This window comes from Vidua chalybeata, chromosome 7 (assembly GCF_026979565.1).
Source record: "Vidua chalybeata isolate OUT-0048 chromosome 7, bVidCha1 merged haplotype, whole genome shotgun sequence".
Taxonomy (NCBI): Eukaryota; Metazoa; Chordata; class Aves; order Passeriformes; family Viduidae; genus Vidua; species Vidua chalybeata.
Genome location: NC_071536.1, coordinates 4,601,060 through 4,617,379, shown reverse-complemented (window position 1 = coordinate 4,617,379; position 16,320 = coordinate 4,601,060). Strand labels below are relative to the sequence as shown.

Sequence of the window (16,320 nt, the reverse complement as noted above, 5' to 3'; positions counted from 1 at the left end):
ATCTGTTTCAGAGCAAAGGCGTATGTGTTTTCCCCACCTGTCACAACTGCGAAATGTAGGGATAAGCATTCACTTCCGAGGCACTCGTCACTCAAATTAACAGGCAATCTGTTAGTCTGAGTGCAATTAGCACCCCAAACTTTACACCAGACATGTCTGGTAGCTGAATTTTGCTCACAGATCTTTTCAGCAGCCTGGTGTACACGTTGAGTAAATATACACCAATGTATGGAGTGGCAAGGCTGTGAAACCCCCAACAAATTCCATGTGAAGCAGAGCTAAACACACTGCTTGGCTTTGCCTTTGCTAGGAACTGTGGTGGAAAGTTCACAGTTTTACAGACTGGAATTGAGCACTCAGCTCACCCGAGACCCAGCACAGGGAATGAGTGAGTGCAACCCAACCAGCTGGGGCTGCCTCCCACCGCCTCTTCCTGCTGCCAGATTTAAACTGCACCGCTCCTGCCATGTGAACGTGCCGCTGACACACAGACACGCATCCTGCAACGTGACAGCAGCATTTTTTAAGAGGTACAGGCGAGCAGTATGAGCAGTGTAAACCTTATCTGTGGCTGCTTTTTCTGCCCTAGCCCTCAGACCTACCTTCCATATTACAGCCACATCACCTGCAGCATCCTCAGATGCCCACCTGGATCACTCCTTTAGGGGGATATTTCTTTAAACATAAAGAATGTGAAACACCAAATAACGACAGGCTTAAGTTCTTTGAAAACTTGGTGTTCACCTTTCTCTCTCCAGCATGGCAACAGGGTATCTGCAAACCACACTGGAATGTTCCTTCACAAATCCAAAATTTGATGCAAAGAGGGCTGAGGGAATGCACAACCCAGGCTCTCCAACAGCAGTACAGCCTTCATCTATCACAGACTTCCCCTGGATGCTGGAGATTGTTAGGCTCATAGCTCTAGTCTCATACCCAAAGGAGGTTTCATGTTGATTCAGCAATCACTTTTTGTCTTTCTCTTAAATGCTCCACAAACATTCCCAGAGTTCTTCCCTTGTTTAGTCTATAAATCAGTCCAAATCTAGCATTTTATTAGGATTAGCTTTTGCCAATCCTCCAGTGCTTATCTGCATGATTCTCTGACCTTCCTAAACCCCACCTAACCTGCCCTGGGGCAACACAAAGTGAGAGACCTGCGAGGTGTCACCTTCCAGTGGCACAGCTTTCTCCCCCACATCCTGGAGAAATCTACATGACTCACACTCAGAGTACCTGTCACAGCAATGACATTGCTCTTGCTCTCTGCACATCCCTGGCATGTTATCATCCTCTTCCATCACAGCAGAGCTGGTGGGAGAGAAGCCTGGTCTTTTCCAATCCATCGCTGCTCCCCCAAAAAGAAGCAGAGGGAAGGAGGGAGGAAGAAGGAGGGAAGGAGAACAGCAGCCTGCTTACCCTCAGGAAGGAGAGGTCTCTGTTGTGCTCGATGCTGGTGATCTCCAGGTTGCCCATCACCACCTCACAGTTCTCATAGTACTTGCGCAGGGCCCGGTACTGCTGCTCCAGGTCAGACAGGGAGCTCAGCTTGTTCTCAGTGCCAGCACACACTGCAAAAAACCACAGCACAATCCATCAGGCCACTGTGGAAGAGGGGCACTGGAGCACAGTAAAGTCTGTACACAGTGATACAGGGAGTTGCAACAAAAATCTGTAATGATTCACAGGGCTGGGTCACGCAAGTCACGCTTGAATACCAGCAGCAGAGACAGGAACATAGAAATACAGCCTGTGATCATCTCAGCAATTTAAACACCTCTCACCAAATGGGCTGAAGTGCTGGTATTTACCACCAAATGCAGAAAAGCTGAAAAGGCAGAAATGCAGGAAAAAGGCCAAGCAGGTTGACCCCAGCAGCCAAAGGGTCAAACCCCCACCAGTTCCACCAGTGACAGAATCAGACACTGGGCAGAGCCACTCCCATCATGGGCTGAGGGACACGAGGCTGGAGAGACCTGTGCATCCAAGCTGACCTGGATAATGCAACATTTTCCCTATTCTGAATAGGGAAATAGTATTTTGGACAAGCCAAGAGCAACCCGAGCAGAAGATTTACACCCAACATTGTTTTCCCTATCACTTTCCTTAAGACCCCAGCTCTTCCCAGCTTTAAGCAATTAAATAGGAGAAAAACAACAGCAAAAAGCACATTGTCTTTCCACAAGTCCCCAGGCTGAATGCACAACAAGGATATGTCAGGAAACACCATCTTAATACAGTTTTCAAAGGACACACTTTAATATCACACTGCTCTGTTCTACATTTTGAAGCCCAGTTAAAAGCCTCCCCAGATTCCCAGCTCAGCTCAGGGCATCAGCCTGCTGCCATCATGCAATGACAAAAAAAAAAAAAAAAAAAAAGAGTGAAACAAATACAGAAGCAGCATTTTACATGATCAGCTTTTCCCACATTGCTCAGCCTGCTCGGACGACGATGCTGCTTAAATGGTCAAATGTGGGGCTGGGCTGGTTTTGGTTTGTCTGTTTCAGTGCACTTATTTTTCCTCTTAATCAACAGCTTGTGGGTTGTTCTTATCTGTCAGCAAATTACTCTGGGTATTTCTAAAGTTTTGAAATGGGCATTATATTATGCAAAACAGGAGCCTGACAAGAATGGCATTTCTGCAGCCAATCCCACTTCTGGATCAGATCAATACAAACAAAACTCTCCAGGACTGGAGGCATAATCAGTAAAATTGGCTAAAACATACTCTTTTGAATGATGCAGGTCCTTTTTATAAATACCAAAAGTAATTAGATTTCAGAGTACTACAATTATTGACTGTTTATTTACTATACCTCCTCCCCCACCTTCTTTTTTTTTTTTTTTTCCTCACTAGAAATGGGAACAGTTCTAATCTCTGCTCCCTCTGTGGTCTCTCTGCTGCAGAATTATTTGCTCTTGTGCTGGGGCACTTCGAGCTTCCAGCAGCCTCTTGGCAAAGGGCTTCAGGAGGCAGCCAGAAGCCCATGACCTGCTCAAAGTTTTCTCCCAAGGAAACTCTCTCTAAATGGCAGTAGAAGTTCCTGCTGAGCCGTGACTCCCACGGGCTGGTTTCATCACAAACCATTCAGTGGAAAGGGTTGATCAGATCATTTTTGGGTTGTGTTTCCAGGGGCTAAAGAGCACGGACCAAAGCTGAACAGGCACTGCAAGGGCTGCTCTCCAAATAGGCTTTGGGTCTAACCACCATAGGAAATGCTGGAATATTATTTCTTTCTATGATCTGGTAAAAGTAAAATCTCAATGTTCTTGCTACAGTTAAAAATTTGTAATAGTTGACCTATGTTCATTATTCATTTCTTCATCATTCTGAAGAAAAACAGAACTGCTTGGTTTGCTCAGGTTTTAAAATAGAAGTTGCCACCTCATTTTGAGGCTCAACTTAAAAGCATGAACATTCCAATTTTTAGATTTTCTGTAAAACCTTAGCACTTAGAGTAAATCATACCTAAACACGACTTTATTCATAATATTTTTAACAGCTATTTTGGGAGATGGAAAGACTTGGTCATATTGAGACCTCACTTAGCTCTGGTGGACTGGCAACACTGGAATGATTAAGCACTGCAACTAGGAGATAGCACACCTTTCTTTTTGAAATACAAAGCCCTGTCCTAGCTCATGTACACAGTTTTATTCAGAAAACCCTCGAGACCTGCCCTTGTGTGCTAACTCTTCAGGGAGACACATCCCTGTGCCTGCCAGGGCACCTAAAAATTCTTGCTTAGCAGTTACAAAATGGGTTTGTGTGCTCCTTCCTTAAATACAGCAGTATCCATTACGAGACTGATCATATTTCCAGCCAGGTAAGTATTATTCTGTCTTGAGGCTCCCAAGGACTAATAAATACCTTCCATTCCATTCTGCAATCCGTGCTAAGGACCAACACAGCTCAGAAAACAATTCCTGCAGCTCAGCTAATAAAGCTATATACTGCAACACTGATATTCCATGTTGCACACCCATTAAACGTTTCCTGAAAGCTAATGCAGCCATTTGTTTGCTGTGAGGAGGCAGAAACACCTGGAGCCTGTTCTTGCAAGAGGATTAGGCAGGGGTGAAGCCAGCCCAGATGTGAACCAGGGCTATGAGTTTTATTTGACTGAGATTAATTTTGAACAGCTAAACCACTGCAGTAACTTCTGCCAGTTTTTGACATGGCTAGTAATCAATTCTTTTGGATTAAAAAAACCCACAAGCCTTTAAAGCTAATTTAGAATAAATGATGCTGATCCTTTAAATTCATCTCATAGCAATTCCAAGCACTTAATGTCCATCTTAAAAAGAGAAGTCCCCTTCCACAAAAAATTGGTCATGGATTGCCTCAAATCAAGTCACACACCAAAAGAGATTATCTTACATCAATTGAGGGCTGCAGAAGTACACATTTTTTTTTCCATTGGTACCCAACCAGCAGTGCAAGCTGATGCAGAAACAGAACTCAGAGCAGGAGAGAGCTGTGACCTGCACAACAAGCTGAAGTCACAAAGCAAATGTAGGCATAATCATGGATCATTAATAATCCATTGTTACAATAAGTCATTAATCTCTCTGTCTCAGCTTTGCAATGTATGCTTTTGATGCACCTAATAATTATGTCACATTCAAAATTCGAAAGAGGAAACTATGCCAGTGCTTAAGAAAAGCAGGTTAGGTCCTTCACTTGCAGGAGGAAGGGCTGGGACAGTACCTCCCACCCTTTGCAGAGAATCCTTTAAAACAGAGAGATAAAATATGCTCTTGGCAGGTTTTTCAAGGCAAATAAGAACTAAAGGGGTAAAAAGGCATTCCTGCCGTGAGCGAGAAATGCTGCTCCCATGGACAATCACAAAGATGCTCCTGTTGGCCCACTGAGACCAAAGCCAAACCTGGGAGGGACTCAGGCCACAAAGCAGGCTGGGAACTCCTACTTTAAAAGTTTTATGCCCCATTTTCAGCCATATGAGGCAATTCCCAGCTGCTGCAAGGCAGAAATAATTGTTCTGGGTCTGATTTGCCAAGATAGTTAAAAAGCACTGAAGTGACTGTGTGTGAAGTGGGACCTGAGCAGGAGTCACACAAGATTCCCAATCCCTCTGTCCTGAGCTTGACACAGAGCAGGAACATATCCCACTCACCTCCTGCTCCTCTCCTGAAACAGCAACAGGCTGTGTTGTAGCAGCTCTATAAAATTAAGTGCCAAAATAATATGTATTTGCAGGGATGTTCCAGCTGTATACAGGCATAAACACAAGCACAACAAAATGTATTTCCTTGTCACACCATGCAAAACCACCCTAATCTGTATTTCATGAAGCCCCTTCAAAGCACTTTGTTGTCTATTGTTAGATGTGTAGTCTTACAGAGCCCCAAAAATGAATGAGCAGGGAAAAAAAAAAAAAAATCAAGAATGTGTGCTTTAACTGTTCCTGCAGCAGAACCTGTGCTGGTTAATAAAAAATACTCATTCCCTGTCTCTAACACAGGGCAAAGAGAAGCAGCTTTAGATGTGCCCCCAGTGTGAAGCTGCTCTCGTTATTGAGCATCTCTGATCATGCACTGTGCCTTGCTCAGGGGAGGCCTTACAGGGGCAGCTCCATGAGGGAAACCCTCCAGAGCTCTTCCAACACACACCCAGGGAAACCAGACTTCCCCTACGTTTTGCCCAAGTTTGTGGGGGAAGCTCCAGTCTGATCTGATTTACTGACACGCCACCAAGCCCTCAAACCCATCTCTCCACCTAAATGTGCTCAGCCATTCCTGCTCTTCCCACACACATCCTGACAACAAACCTCACAGAGTGCTCATGTGCAGAGTCACCCACTAAGGTAGCCCAAGGCTCAAGGACATGCCTCTTCCATCTGGGAAATCCCAAACCAGCAGTGATGGCAACAAGCCAGTGGTCACTTCTCACCTGCACCCCAGTCATGGGGGATTTTGGGTGGATGCTGGAGCAGAGCACTGCTTGGTCATCACAAAAGTGGATTTCAGGCATTACTCACACATTCACACTTCACAGTCAATTGTTTACTTATTACCAGCTACCTCAAGTGACAGAGTTTCAGCTTCTAGTGGTCCCAATTACAACAGTAATAATCCTCAGTATTGAAATAATGTTTTTCATCAATATTCATGCACATGACTTGGAAATTAATTTTCCATTGACATTTTTTTCATAAAATAGCCAAATCATTCAAATGCTCACTTAAGGGTGGCAAATAATGGAGACATTTAAAAATGTCCATTAGATTCTGCTTTTTAGCCCATTATTTTGCTCTGCTCTGTTGATGATAAATCTATACGTTAAATTAAGAAATCACACTTGCCTCCATCTAGTTCTGCTCCTTCTAATACTAATGGATTTTATAATCCTCCAGCTCAACTTTTGGAAGGAGATAATTTCTTTTTCAACCCCTTTCCAGATCAGCCTACATCTGGAGTACTGAAGAAGAGTGGAATCCATTATCTCCACCACGGTCACCCCCACCTGAAATCCCAGTGTCTCACTCCTCTCCTAAAGCACACTCAAAGAAGCAGTGATGAGGCATCCTCGTCTCGAACTCCAAGGCTGTTATCTCAAGCATCTGAATATATTTTCCTCTGAATCATAAAACATTTATTACCATCTCTTTGGCAAGGATGCAGGAGAGCGGCGCCTTTGCCCTGCACCAGCCTCTGCCTGAAGGCAGCACAACCTCCCTTTGTCAATCAGTTCATCAAAGCCTCCACAAACCGAGGCTTCAATTCTTGGACTTACTGGTTTGAGGAATGTCTTTATAGAAAGGATAATCACAGGTTCCTTCACCCCATAAAAGATGAGCCCAACAACAGCCATCATCTCTTTCTAACACATTCTTCTCCCAATCTTCCCACTTGTTTACTTAATTAGCTGTGTTTTTACAGACAGCACCATTATCAGGGTTTCTTGAAAGGCAGCTAACAGAACTGTTTATTAATAATTGCAAACACTCGTGGCAATTTGTTAAGACCCCCAGATGGGGGGAATACTCGAGCCCCTTAAGGAACAACTAATTACCAGCAATCCCCATTCATTTCTTTCTGCTCCACGCTCTCAGCAAACAGCCTGGGTCGGCACACAGGAAGGGGAAACACACTTTTAATCCCTTCATTATTATTTTACAGTTCTCCTTGAATGAGCTGCAAAAGCCCTGAATTTTCTTGCAATTAGGCACGTCCTAATGAAGCGAGGGCTGTCTGCACTTACAGCCTTGCAGATGTTTCCCACGAGAAGGCAAAACACTCCTGGAGGTCACCAGCCATTCTCCCAGTGGTTTGGGAGAGTGCTTTAGAATTGGAGGCTTTCTTTCCCTAGGTGGGAGACTGTAATGAAGGAGAGCATAATTTTCTCTGTACTCCTAATTAAAAGCTCAGCTGGCACAAGTGTTTTCCTTCCGCAAGGTCTGCTCTACACTAGAAAATTATCATCCCATTTGAATCCAGTTGCATGCAATCAACCCAAGTGCCACGAACCCCTGGACAGCCACGTGGCCACAAGAGGAGCTCAGCATGGCCACCCAGCCACTGCCCAGCCTGTCAGGGTGTCACTGGGATGGGGTGACACAGTACAGGCAGTACCAACACTTCCCCCATAGCATTTCTTCATATCCAACGCGGACCCTGCATTGGATAGTACCGGGGACCAAAAGCATTCATTTCTTGAAATTTGGTCACTAAAATCTCAAATATCATTTCATACGCCTTTGTAAAGCTTTCCAGCACTTCCAGAGAAGTTGCAAGGATGTGTGTTACCAGCGTGGTCCCACCTCCAAGAGAGGCTGATCATGTGCCACCAACAAATGGAAGCTCATTCCCAATTTTATGAACAGAAACAGCTGGGCACAGTAGAGACCCACAGTGATTGTGACTCCATCAAGAAGGATTAGCTATGTGTGATAATGCTTTTCTGAGCTGATGGAACCTTCTCCTTGTGCCAAACTCTCCAAATCCCTTTGCTGGATGGTACACAGCATATTTTACTGATGTGCCTTTCTGTTCATACCAACCAAAAAACACCATCAAAATGTTGATTGAATTTATACAGCGAAATTCCACGGATATTGACTTGTACTGGCCGTGTCAAGCCATCATCACCAGCTTGTTTTATGCCAGTATTTCCAGCATTGTTTCTCTTTTAGTTATGTCACATTTATATTATGGCGCAGCAACTGGAAACGAATAAATAGGAATAGCAGGACCTGTATCACACAGCTACCACTGAAAAAAGGCAAATGAAATGAATGCAAGAAGTTTTAACAATGGTTCTTCTGCTTCAAGCCTTGGTACCAAATTTTTTTCTCTGTGTACTTCTGCGCTTTTTCTCCCTCCTCTTCATGACACACACACACACACACACACACCTCATTTCCACATTTTGTTCTGTTTGAGGGTAAATAGTCACTTCTTAACTATAATGTAGGTACTGGACTTGACAAGCAATTAAAGCAAACAATTTCCACTCATCTAACTTTGCCAAATTAGTCATCTACCATCTGCTCTATCATCTGTCTCTCCTTGAGGTCTTGCTGTGAATCTGGAAGCACTCACTCTGACAAGGAGGCAGCAGATAAGCCTCCAAGCTGGTGGCGAAGCCGAGGGATGGAGGTGACATGGGGGTGACACGTGGCACCGTGCTGCTGACCACCACCCCCATCAGGATGGCTTTGAGGAGATGCTTGTGGCTCCAGTGGTCAAACTGGCAAATTACCAGCACGCATGTTGTGATAGGAAAACATTTAAAATTAAAGCATTTTCTTACAGCCAGTTATGCAGCGGGGTAGCTTAGGAAGGCTGTAGGATTTTCATACCCAATGCAAAAAATAACTTGGTTTATCAAAATACCTTCAGCAATTGCAAGCTACTTCCCAATGAAGTACTTAACCCAAACAAGCAATTCGCAGACATTATCTAAGGAAGACTTGAGTGGTCTCTGCTCCCAGCCCCTGGCTTAGCTCAGGTAAGGCCACATTTTGAGACAACAAAATCATTTTCAAGCAGCTCTGAAACACATCGCTGGTCTCCACTGTCCTCCAGCTTCTTCTCCTTTTACCAGGCTCCCATTTTGGGCTCCTTAATGGGCCTCTCAGTACAAAAGAAATATCACCAGCTCCCCTTTTCCACCTGACCTACGCTTCTCCATGGAAATCCACTCCAGAGTGAGAGTTAGTCCATGCAAACATTGCTGCTCCAAGCCACCACGCAGAGGAATCATCCTCCCTGTTGCTGCTGAAGAACATTACAGACTAACTCTTCCTGCACTAGTCGGACACTTGAGTGCAGCACCCAAGATTGTTTCATTTAACCCTTAATAATGTGAACCAAAATTCAGACCATCACCAATACCTTCTAAGACTAATAAGCCTGCAGATAAATGACCGTAATGCAAGGCCACATGTTCTTCCAAGTGCCAAGCTGAAGGTCTAAGAGCATCCAAATATTGCTCTCCCTGTTTTCCAGCCCTCTCTCCTCTGAAGTCCTGCCCCAGTGCAGCAGCAGGGGCAGCCTGCTTCCCTCTATCCCTGTGTCACAGCGTACCCTGGCTCCCCTACCAGGGCAAAGTGGTGGGAATCTCTGCAGGTCCCAGCAGTGAGAAGGATTTGGATTGTTTTTTTCAATGCCAAGGGAAGGAGTGGAGGGAAGACGATGGAGCATGAACCCACGAGCACCAGGGGGGCACACCCACAGGTGGGAGCAGGGGGAGCACAGGGGAACCGGGCACTTGGTCTGCTCTTTTGCACCTTCAACAAAAATCAATTTGGCAAGGGACGCCAAGCAAGTAAGACCTGCTGCGAGGGAGGACCAAAATAATTTCCCAGCTCCCAAAGCAGGCTGCTTTGCTGGGACACAAAGGGCTCTTTCCCCCTGGCAGTGGTCTCCAGGGCTGCTCAGCTGGCACAGAGCACTGCCCTGGTGCTGCGGTGGTGGCCGCGTTCCCCGGCAGCTCCTGCCGCTCCGCCGGGACTCGCACAGCTCCCGACAGCCGCAGGCCTGTCTGCCTCCCTCCCTGCTTCTGCCTTCCCCAGAGGGCCCCCAAATACCACGAGCACTCACTCAACTTAAATGCATTTTAATTAACACTGTGCAAACACACGGAGTTTGTGCGTGCGCAGGGGAGCGCGTTCATTCAGCCTGGGAGATCCGGCGGGAGTGCCGACAGCCGCTGCGAGGGGAACGGGATTGCAGCCCTCGCTGCCTGCACAACATTGAAAATAGATTGGCAAGATGCTCACAAAGCCCTCAGATCCCCCTTGCTAGTATTTAAGCATCACTTATGTAAGAGATGCAGCTCGGAGCGGGCGGGTGGGACAGGTGCTTCTATGTCTCCACTGTACCACGGGTAATTAGTCACCACTAAAGCACACAGCAAGAGGCGCCTCATTACAGCTTAAGCACAAGCCACTTGTGACATGGAAAAGGTATTTCCCCAGGATCGCCCACAGAAATCTTCCTCACATTACATTAGTAATTATCACATAACCCAAATACCACCTAATAAAATGATTCAAGTGACTGTGAAATTTCAACGCCTAAAGAAAAGAAAAACCTTCCCAACTTCTGGCAACCCGACAAGGCAAAACTGCAGGGGGAATGAAACAGTGCCTGGAAAAACACTTGGGAGTTAAAGAAAACCAGTATCTCACGGGACACACCTGAAATGGCCAAGACAGGGTTTGGGTGTCCCCACTACCAGGCAAGAACAGAGCCGGCACTTTTGGAGCTGCTTTGCACAAGTGCTTCAAGGTGACTGTGCAGTGCAGGAGAACGTGATGACAGAAACACCCTATTTGAGCCAACACACACACATCTATTAAGCTGAGTCTGAATGCAGTTTATTTTTCATTAATGAAAATAACAGGTTCTCAAGCAACACGATAACCGTGTCAAGCAGGCAGGAGAACCCAGCTCACGTAAGACAGCTGAAATGGTAATTACTTACACTTGGAAGTACTGCAGATGAGGGGAAGGCAGGGGCTGTGCTGAAGCTCTCTGGACCCCCAGGTGGATGCCACACCTCATCTAGAGCCAAAATACTCTGGGCTAGGAACAGAGACCTGGAGTCTGTGGGGGTCCTATATGCTATGGTCATCAAGTCAAAGAATTAATGTGCTTCCCTTACACCAAAGGTTCTATTTGCCTAATTGCCCATGGCTGCACTAAGTAATAAACCCCGTATGTTTTATTAAATCAGGTGCTTTCAGATAGCAGTTTAGAGGCAGGAAAAACAAACTTTCAGTACATAAAGTCTAGGCAAGAGCCTTTTTTTTTTTTCTTCTATACGCTGTGCATAAGAACATGCAGCCCCAGTGTGGAGGCAGCCTCTTCTGCACAGCCTGTCCCTGGTGTGCTGATAACCTCCCTGTACATGAGCAGAATATTCAGGGCAAGCTCCTGCAGCACTGAAGCTTCTGCCTGTTTTACCTGGGAGAGGAGGACTGCGTGCTTGCGTTCCAGGAGCTTCTCAGTGCGTCTCATAGGTTCTTTACAAACTAGCAAGGCAGCAGCTGAAATCACAGACTGGCTTGTCCCTCTTCACACAATTCCTCCCGAGCCTTTGTAAATGGTTTCGCCTCCCAAGGCCAGAGGGAGCATGGGGGAGTCCATGCTGCACCTCAAACACAGTTTTCCTGCAGCTGAATCTCACAAAGCAACTTCAACATCTCTAATTGCTTCCCTCACCCACCTATTGCTGCACTGCACCAACCTAAGGCACATTTATTTCTTATTTTTAGTTTCATATACTTTCAAAAATCATCGCAATAGCTAAGTTTTAACTAACCATACTCAGAACCAGGTATTATAAATTCTTTATGAAACAGTTTGTTCAAATATACTCCCTTCTAATACTTGCTGTTATTTCTCTTGGGCTTTTTAAAACACACTCCATCTATATTTTATAAATGTTTGGGTTCATTCCCGCCTCCCCCACCCCAGAGACTGCCCTTAAACTTCTGTCCATTGATTGTGACGGTATCAATTTGTAAAGGTCAACAGAAAGCTTCTCTGACAGCTGAACTCAGAAAGTAATTTTTAAGTGTGCTGTTTCTGTTCCTCTACAAAGCAAGATGCCAACACAATCAAAACCCAAGGTCTTTATTTCACAGGCTTGACCAGTGCCTTTGATAGGCTTTGGATCCCTGATGGCCACTGAACAGTCCTTGGAAATATGAGCTTGTTTGAGGGTCTTAAAAAATAGCAACATCTGAAATAGCAGGTTTACCAAAAGAAAGGGAAGAGAAAGGTTTATTGAAAAAGAAACATTAATTTGCCGCTTCTCTGAAAGCCTCTGCAGATCTTGGATAACAAAGCTCCAGAGATTACCCCACACACATCACCACTCACTCTGTGGGTTTGGCCTCATGCATTCTTTTATCGATATGAATAGCTTATATTTTGCACTAAAAAACCCCACAACAAGCTGGCTAGTCTAGAAACAGACGATGCTAACTTATTTTGATGCTTACTTCTGATTTCTTTTGAAGAACAGGTTATTTTATTTGGGATTGGGGTCAAAAGCCTCTTCAAAAGGCATCCACTCTTTCCCCCGTGCCATAGTTTACTGAATATCTCACATTCATAACCACTTAAAGGAGGGCTGTGCAATTTATGACATTGTTATACATGAAGAAAACCTGCCATAAATCAAAGAAATCAGTTATATAAATGAGCATAAAAGTGCAGGGAAATGTCACAAGATAGCAATAAAGTATCTTCCAAATGGTAAATCCTGGGAGCAGAAGCACCATTAGTTCAGAATCCTCCACTCAGCAACAGCAGGACTAGTTTATCACTGGAGCCACAAATAGCAGTCCTGGGAGGAAGTTATAAGTGCAGGGTGAGGGGGTTTACCCTGCAAACAGCCATAAAGCCTTTCCCTGACTTCCCAGGTCCCTGCCCAGGCTGCTAGCTGAGATTCGGTCATTTTTTCTGCAAACACCACCAGCAGAAGAACAGACGTGTAGCAGCACAATGCCAGGGAATTTGTTGGGATGAAAGAAATGTAATGCCATATAAAACTCTGCAGCTGACCCCAGAAAAGTGGTGGCAGCACCAGGAGGATCTGTGGACAGATTAAAGCTTCAGTTCAGTGGCATGTGGAGACCACGCCAGGAGAAAATCTCTCCAAGACTAAGCGTGGTGAAGAAGAGTCCAACCCCACTCCCACCCACCCACGATGATTCCCCAGGGATCCTCCCTTTCCACCCTGCTCGCTCCAGCAAGGCTTTAAGTGAGTAATCTGGAGCAACCACCAGACTGTGCCCTTGGGCTTATTTCTAAGGTCTGCACACAAATCATTCCCCATCCTTTTGGACTTGGAGAAGTCCCAAGACTATTCCTGACCTCTCATCCTGCACAGGGTAACCATTATCTCACTGTTAAAATAACAGCCCGCAGCAATTGCCAAAATCGTCTGTTTTCTGGTTCTTAATGCAAGGCGAGGGGGACAAAAGGAGACAAAACAGAGGGCAGGTTGCTTTTTTTTGGATGGCACATTCCCACAGACCAAAAGCAGCTTCCCATTGCTGCCTCTCACATGAAGATGATATTTCTGCCCAAAGTCCTCCTCACCTGACTTCATTTTCACAAGCAAACACGGAAGAAGGCAGATGAATGCTAGGTGCCTCACTGCTCCTGCCGGGGCAGAGAGCAGCAGGCATGTTCCTCAGCAGCCTGACTGAGAAGAAAAGCCAGGAAGCAATTTTCCCAATTTTCCCTCTGCGAGGAGGCTGCTCCTGGGGTCCCCACTTCATTAATCCCTTCCTCTCGCTCGCTCCACTCCACGATCCCCCTTCAGCTGAACCTGGGAGAGCAGAGGCAGGTGGCAGGGGGGGCACAGGGCACCTGCCGTGTGATTCCTGGGCAAACCTCGTGCTGGGGGCCCTGGCCAAGGCCTTGTGCTTAAGTGATGCGGGAGCACGTGCGGCCGGAGCGGCTCACCCGCTGCAAAACGTCCTTGGAGCTGCCTGCCTGCGACGGGGAAACGGCAGCCAAGGTCAGCAGAGCTCGTGTGCTGGAGCCTGAGCCGGTGGCCCCATCCCTAAAAACACCCAGACCTCCCCCAGAAGCATCCCACAGAGATATTCCCAGCAGCAGGGCTGTCTTGTCCTACCCCCCCCCCAAATGCCGTGCTTACTAAATGCCTTCGCTTTTCATTACATCCAGAGAAAAGCACAATCCAGCTTGGACTGCTAGGAACAGCTTAATTAATAACAATTAGCTGCAGCACAATTGTGATTCAGGTGGCGTTTTGGAGCATGAAGGAGAAACTCGACACTTTTGCTTGTGTGCACGGACATAAGAAATTCCAGGCGAAGTTAATGGAAACTGAGCGGCTGAACAATGCCAAAATTCAAATGTACTGTAAAATTACTGAATTATTGCAATGTCACAGGAAGGCGTCGCACTACTTCCAGCATTATTAGCCCTTGCAGAGTTTTAATAATATTTGGTCAAATACCTCAGGTGCACATCACTGGGATATTATAAAACCACTGAGATAATACAAAATCCTTTTATATTTTAGGAAAGGGTGGGGTTGAAATCCGTGATTACAAAAGACAGCAGGCAACGCCCTCGAAAAGCTGGGTGCCAGCTCTGTGCTCCCTGAGGCCACCTGGTCCCTGCCTGGTGGCGGGTGCCTCAGAGGGGGCCTGGCTGTCCCCTCCTTGTCAAGGAGAAGGGGAAGGACACTTTATGAAATTGCTGTTGTCTAAAGTGGTCGAAACACCTGCCAGTCACGGCAGGATTATTGGCCACGCTCCCCGCAAGGGGGGCTGCATCTGAGTGCCTCCACCTTAATTAGTGTCACCGCAGTCAGATGTAATTTATGTTCAAATGTACATGGGTAATAAGAAGACAGTCCAAGTGACTGCTTTCAAACAACAGCAAAAAAGGTGGAGGCTTCAAAACTTTCTGTTGGAAATCAAGAGGAATTTGTAGCTGGAGAATGAATTGCCCTGCTATTAACAGAGTCGTTCCCAGGCTGGTGTCAGCTTACTTAAAACAAGCAAACAAAGCATGAAGTGACTGTACAGGATCATGTTTTGAGAGCATGAAAAAGCATAGAAACGTGCACCCAGCATATGAAATGTGAACATATGAGGGCATTTGTGCAAGCCCCTGACAATCAGCGTGAAAACTGCACACACGTGCTGATGCTGATTTTCACAAGGTTTCTTGTGGCTTTGCAGGAAGCCATCACCCTGATCTCAGGAAAATAAATGTCCTGTATGGACCAGCAAAGTACACTTATTTTCTGGCAAAAAAAAAAAAAAAAAAAATAAAAAAGAAGAACATATCAGAGCCATGTTGCAGGCAGAGGGAATTCCAGGTGGTAATGCCTGACCTGGAAGGAGTATGTTTGGAAATTGTTCTGATACAGGTGCAATGCAGCTAGAAAACCAAGTGTTTCAGTCTGCTTGCCAACAGTAAAACAGGCATTTTCTAAACTAGGTAGACCAAGAACATGTGGGTGAGCACTGGAAATGAAAACAAGTTGCTCCTGCCCCTAAGACTTCCCTAATCCTGCCTGAGCTGAGCCCTACCTCCCAGAGGAAAATCATGTGCTCGGTAATGCACGCTTTCCTTATCATTTACAAAATCTAAGCCATATTGTTGTAAAAATATGTCTGAAAGTATGAAAACTCTTCCAGGGCTTCTGGCAGAGCCTGCAGATACATGGGCCAAAAATCTGCTTCTCCCAGCAGCAGAAATCCACCCTGCTTGTCCCTGGCATCACCACCCGGAGAGCGCGCGGCTGCCTCCACGCCACTGGCGCTGATGTTCAGCAGCCAAGGAAAGAGAAGTCACCCCATCATGAGCTTGCCAGCTTATCTTCATACCTGCTTTTGTCAGGTGCAGATAGAGCATGATACTAGACTTTTCATTTTCTCCAAGGTCTCTGCAAGATCCCTCACTTGACCATGACAAATTTCCATCAAACTTACATTTGATAAATTTGATGTAATGAAGTTGGATGTCAGTCTCCTTGCCATTGGTAATGCTGCACGAGAGAAAACAGTGTTTGATGAACCGCTTTGGGTCCTATTGTTTTTACCTACATCAGGCTGGAAGTCCTGTGACTCTCCACAGCCACAGAAAGGAGAGAATGGAAAAATATACACCTTACAGGTCACTTGGACTCAGTGAAAACCAAAGAAAACACCCCAAGCTCAAACCACAGCCTTCTGTGAACACACTACTTGTCTGTACTCATTAATGCAGGTAATATTCCTGTGCTTAAGAAAAGCACCACTTTTGGTTTAGCTGCCTTGGTTGTCCTCAGTCATGTTCCTTCCCTAG

At 45.8% G+C, this 16,320-nt stretch overlaps 1 protein-coding gene across 2 annotated transcripts in view; it reads right to left on the bottom strand.

The window, feature by feature from the left end:
- Positions 1-16,320, bottom strand: part of ERBB4 (erb-b2 receptor tyrosine kinase 4) — a 581,304-nt gene that overhangs the window by 358,467 nt on the left and 206,517 nt on the right. For both annotated transcript variants that reach the window (XM_053947445.1, XM_053947444.1), the window contains exon 2: positions 1,420-1,571. In XM_053947445.1, coding sequence (XP_053803420.1) covers positions 1,420-1,571 — 152 coding nt within the window. The remainder of the gene's footprint in view (positions 1-1,419; positions 1,572-16,320) is intronic.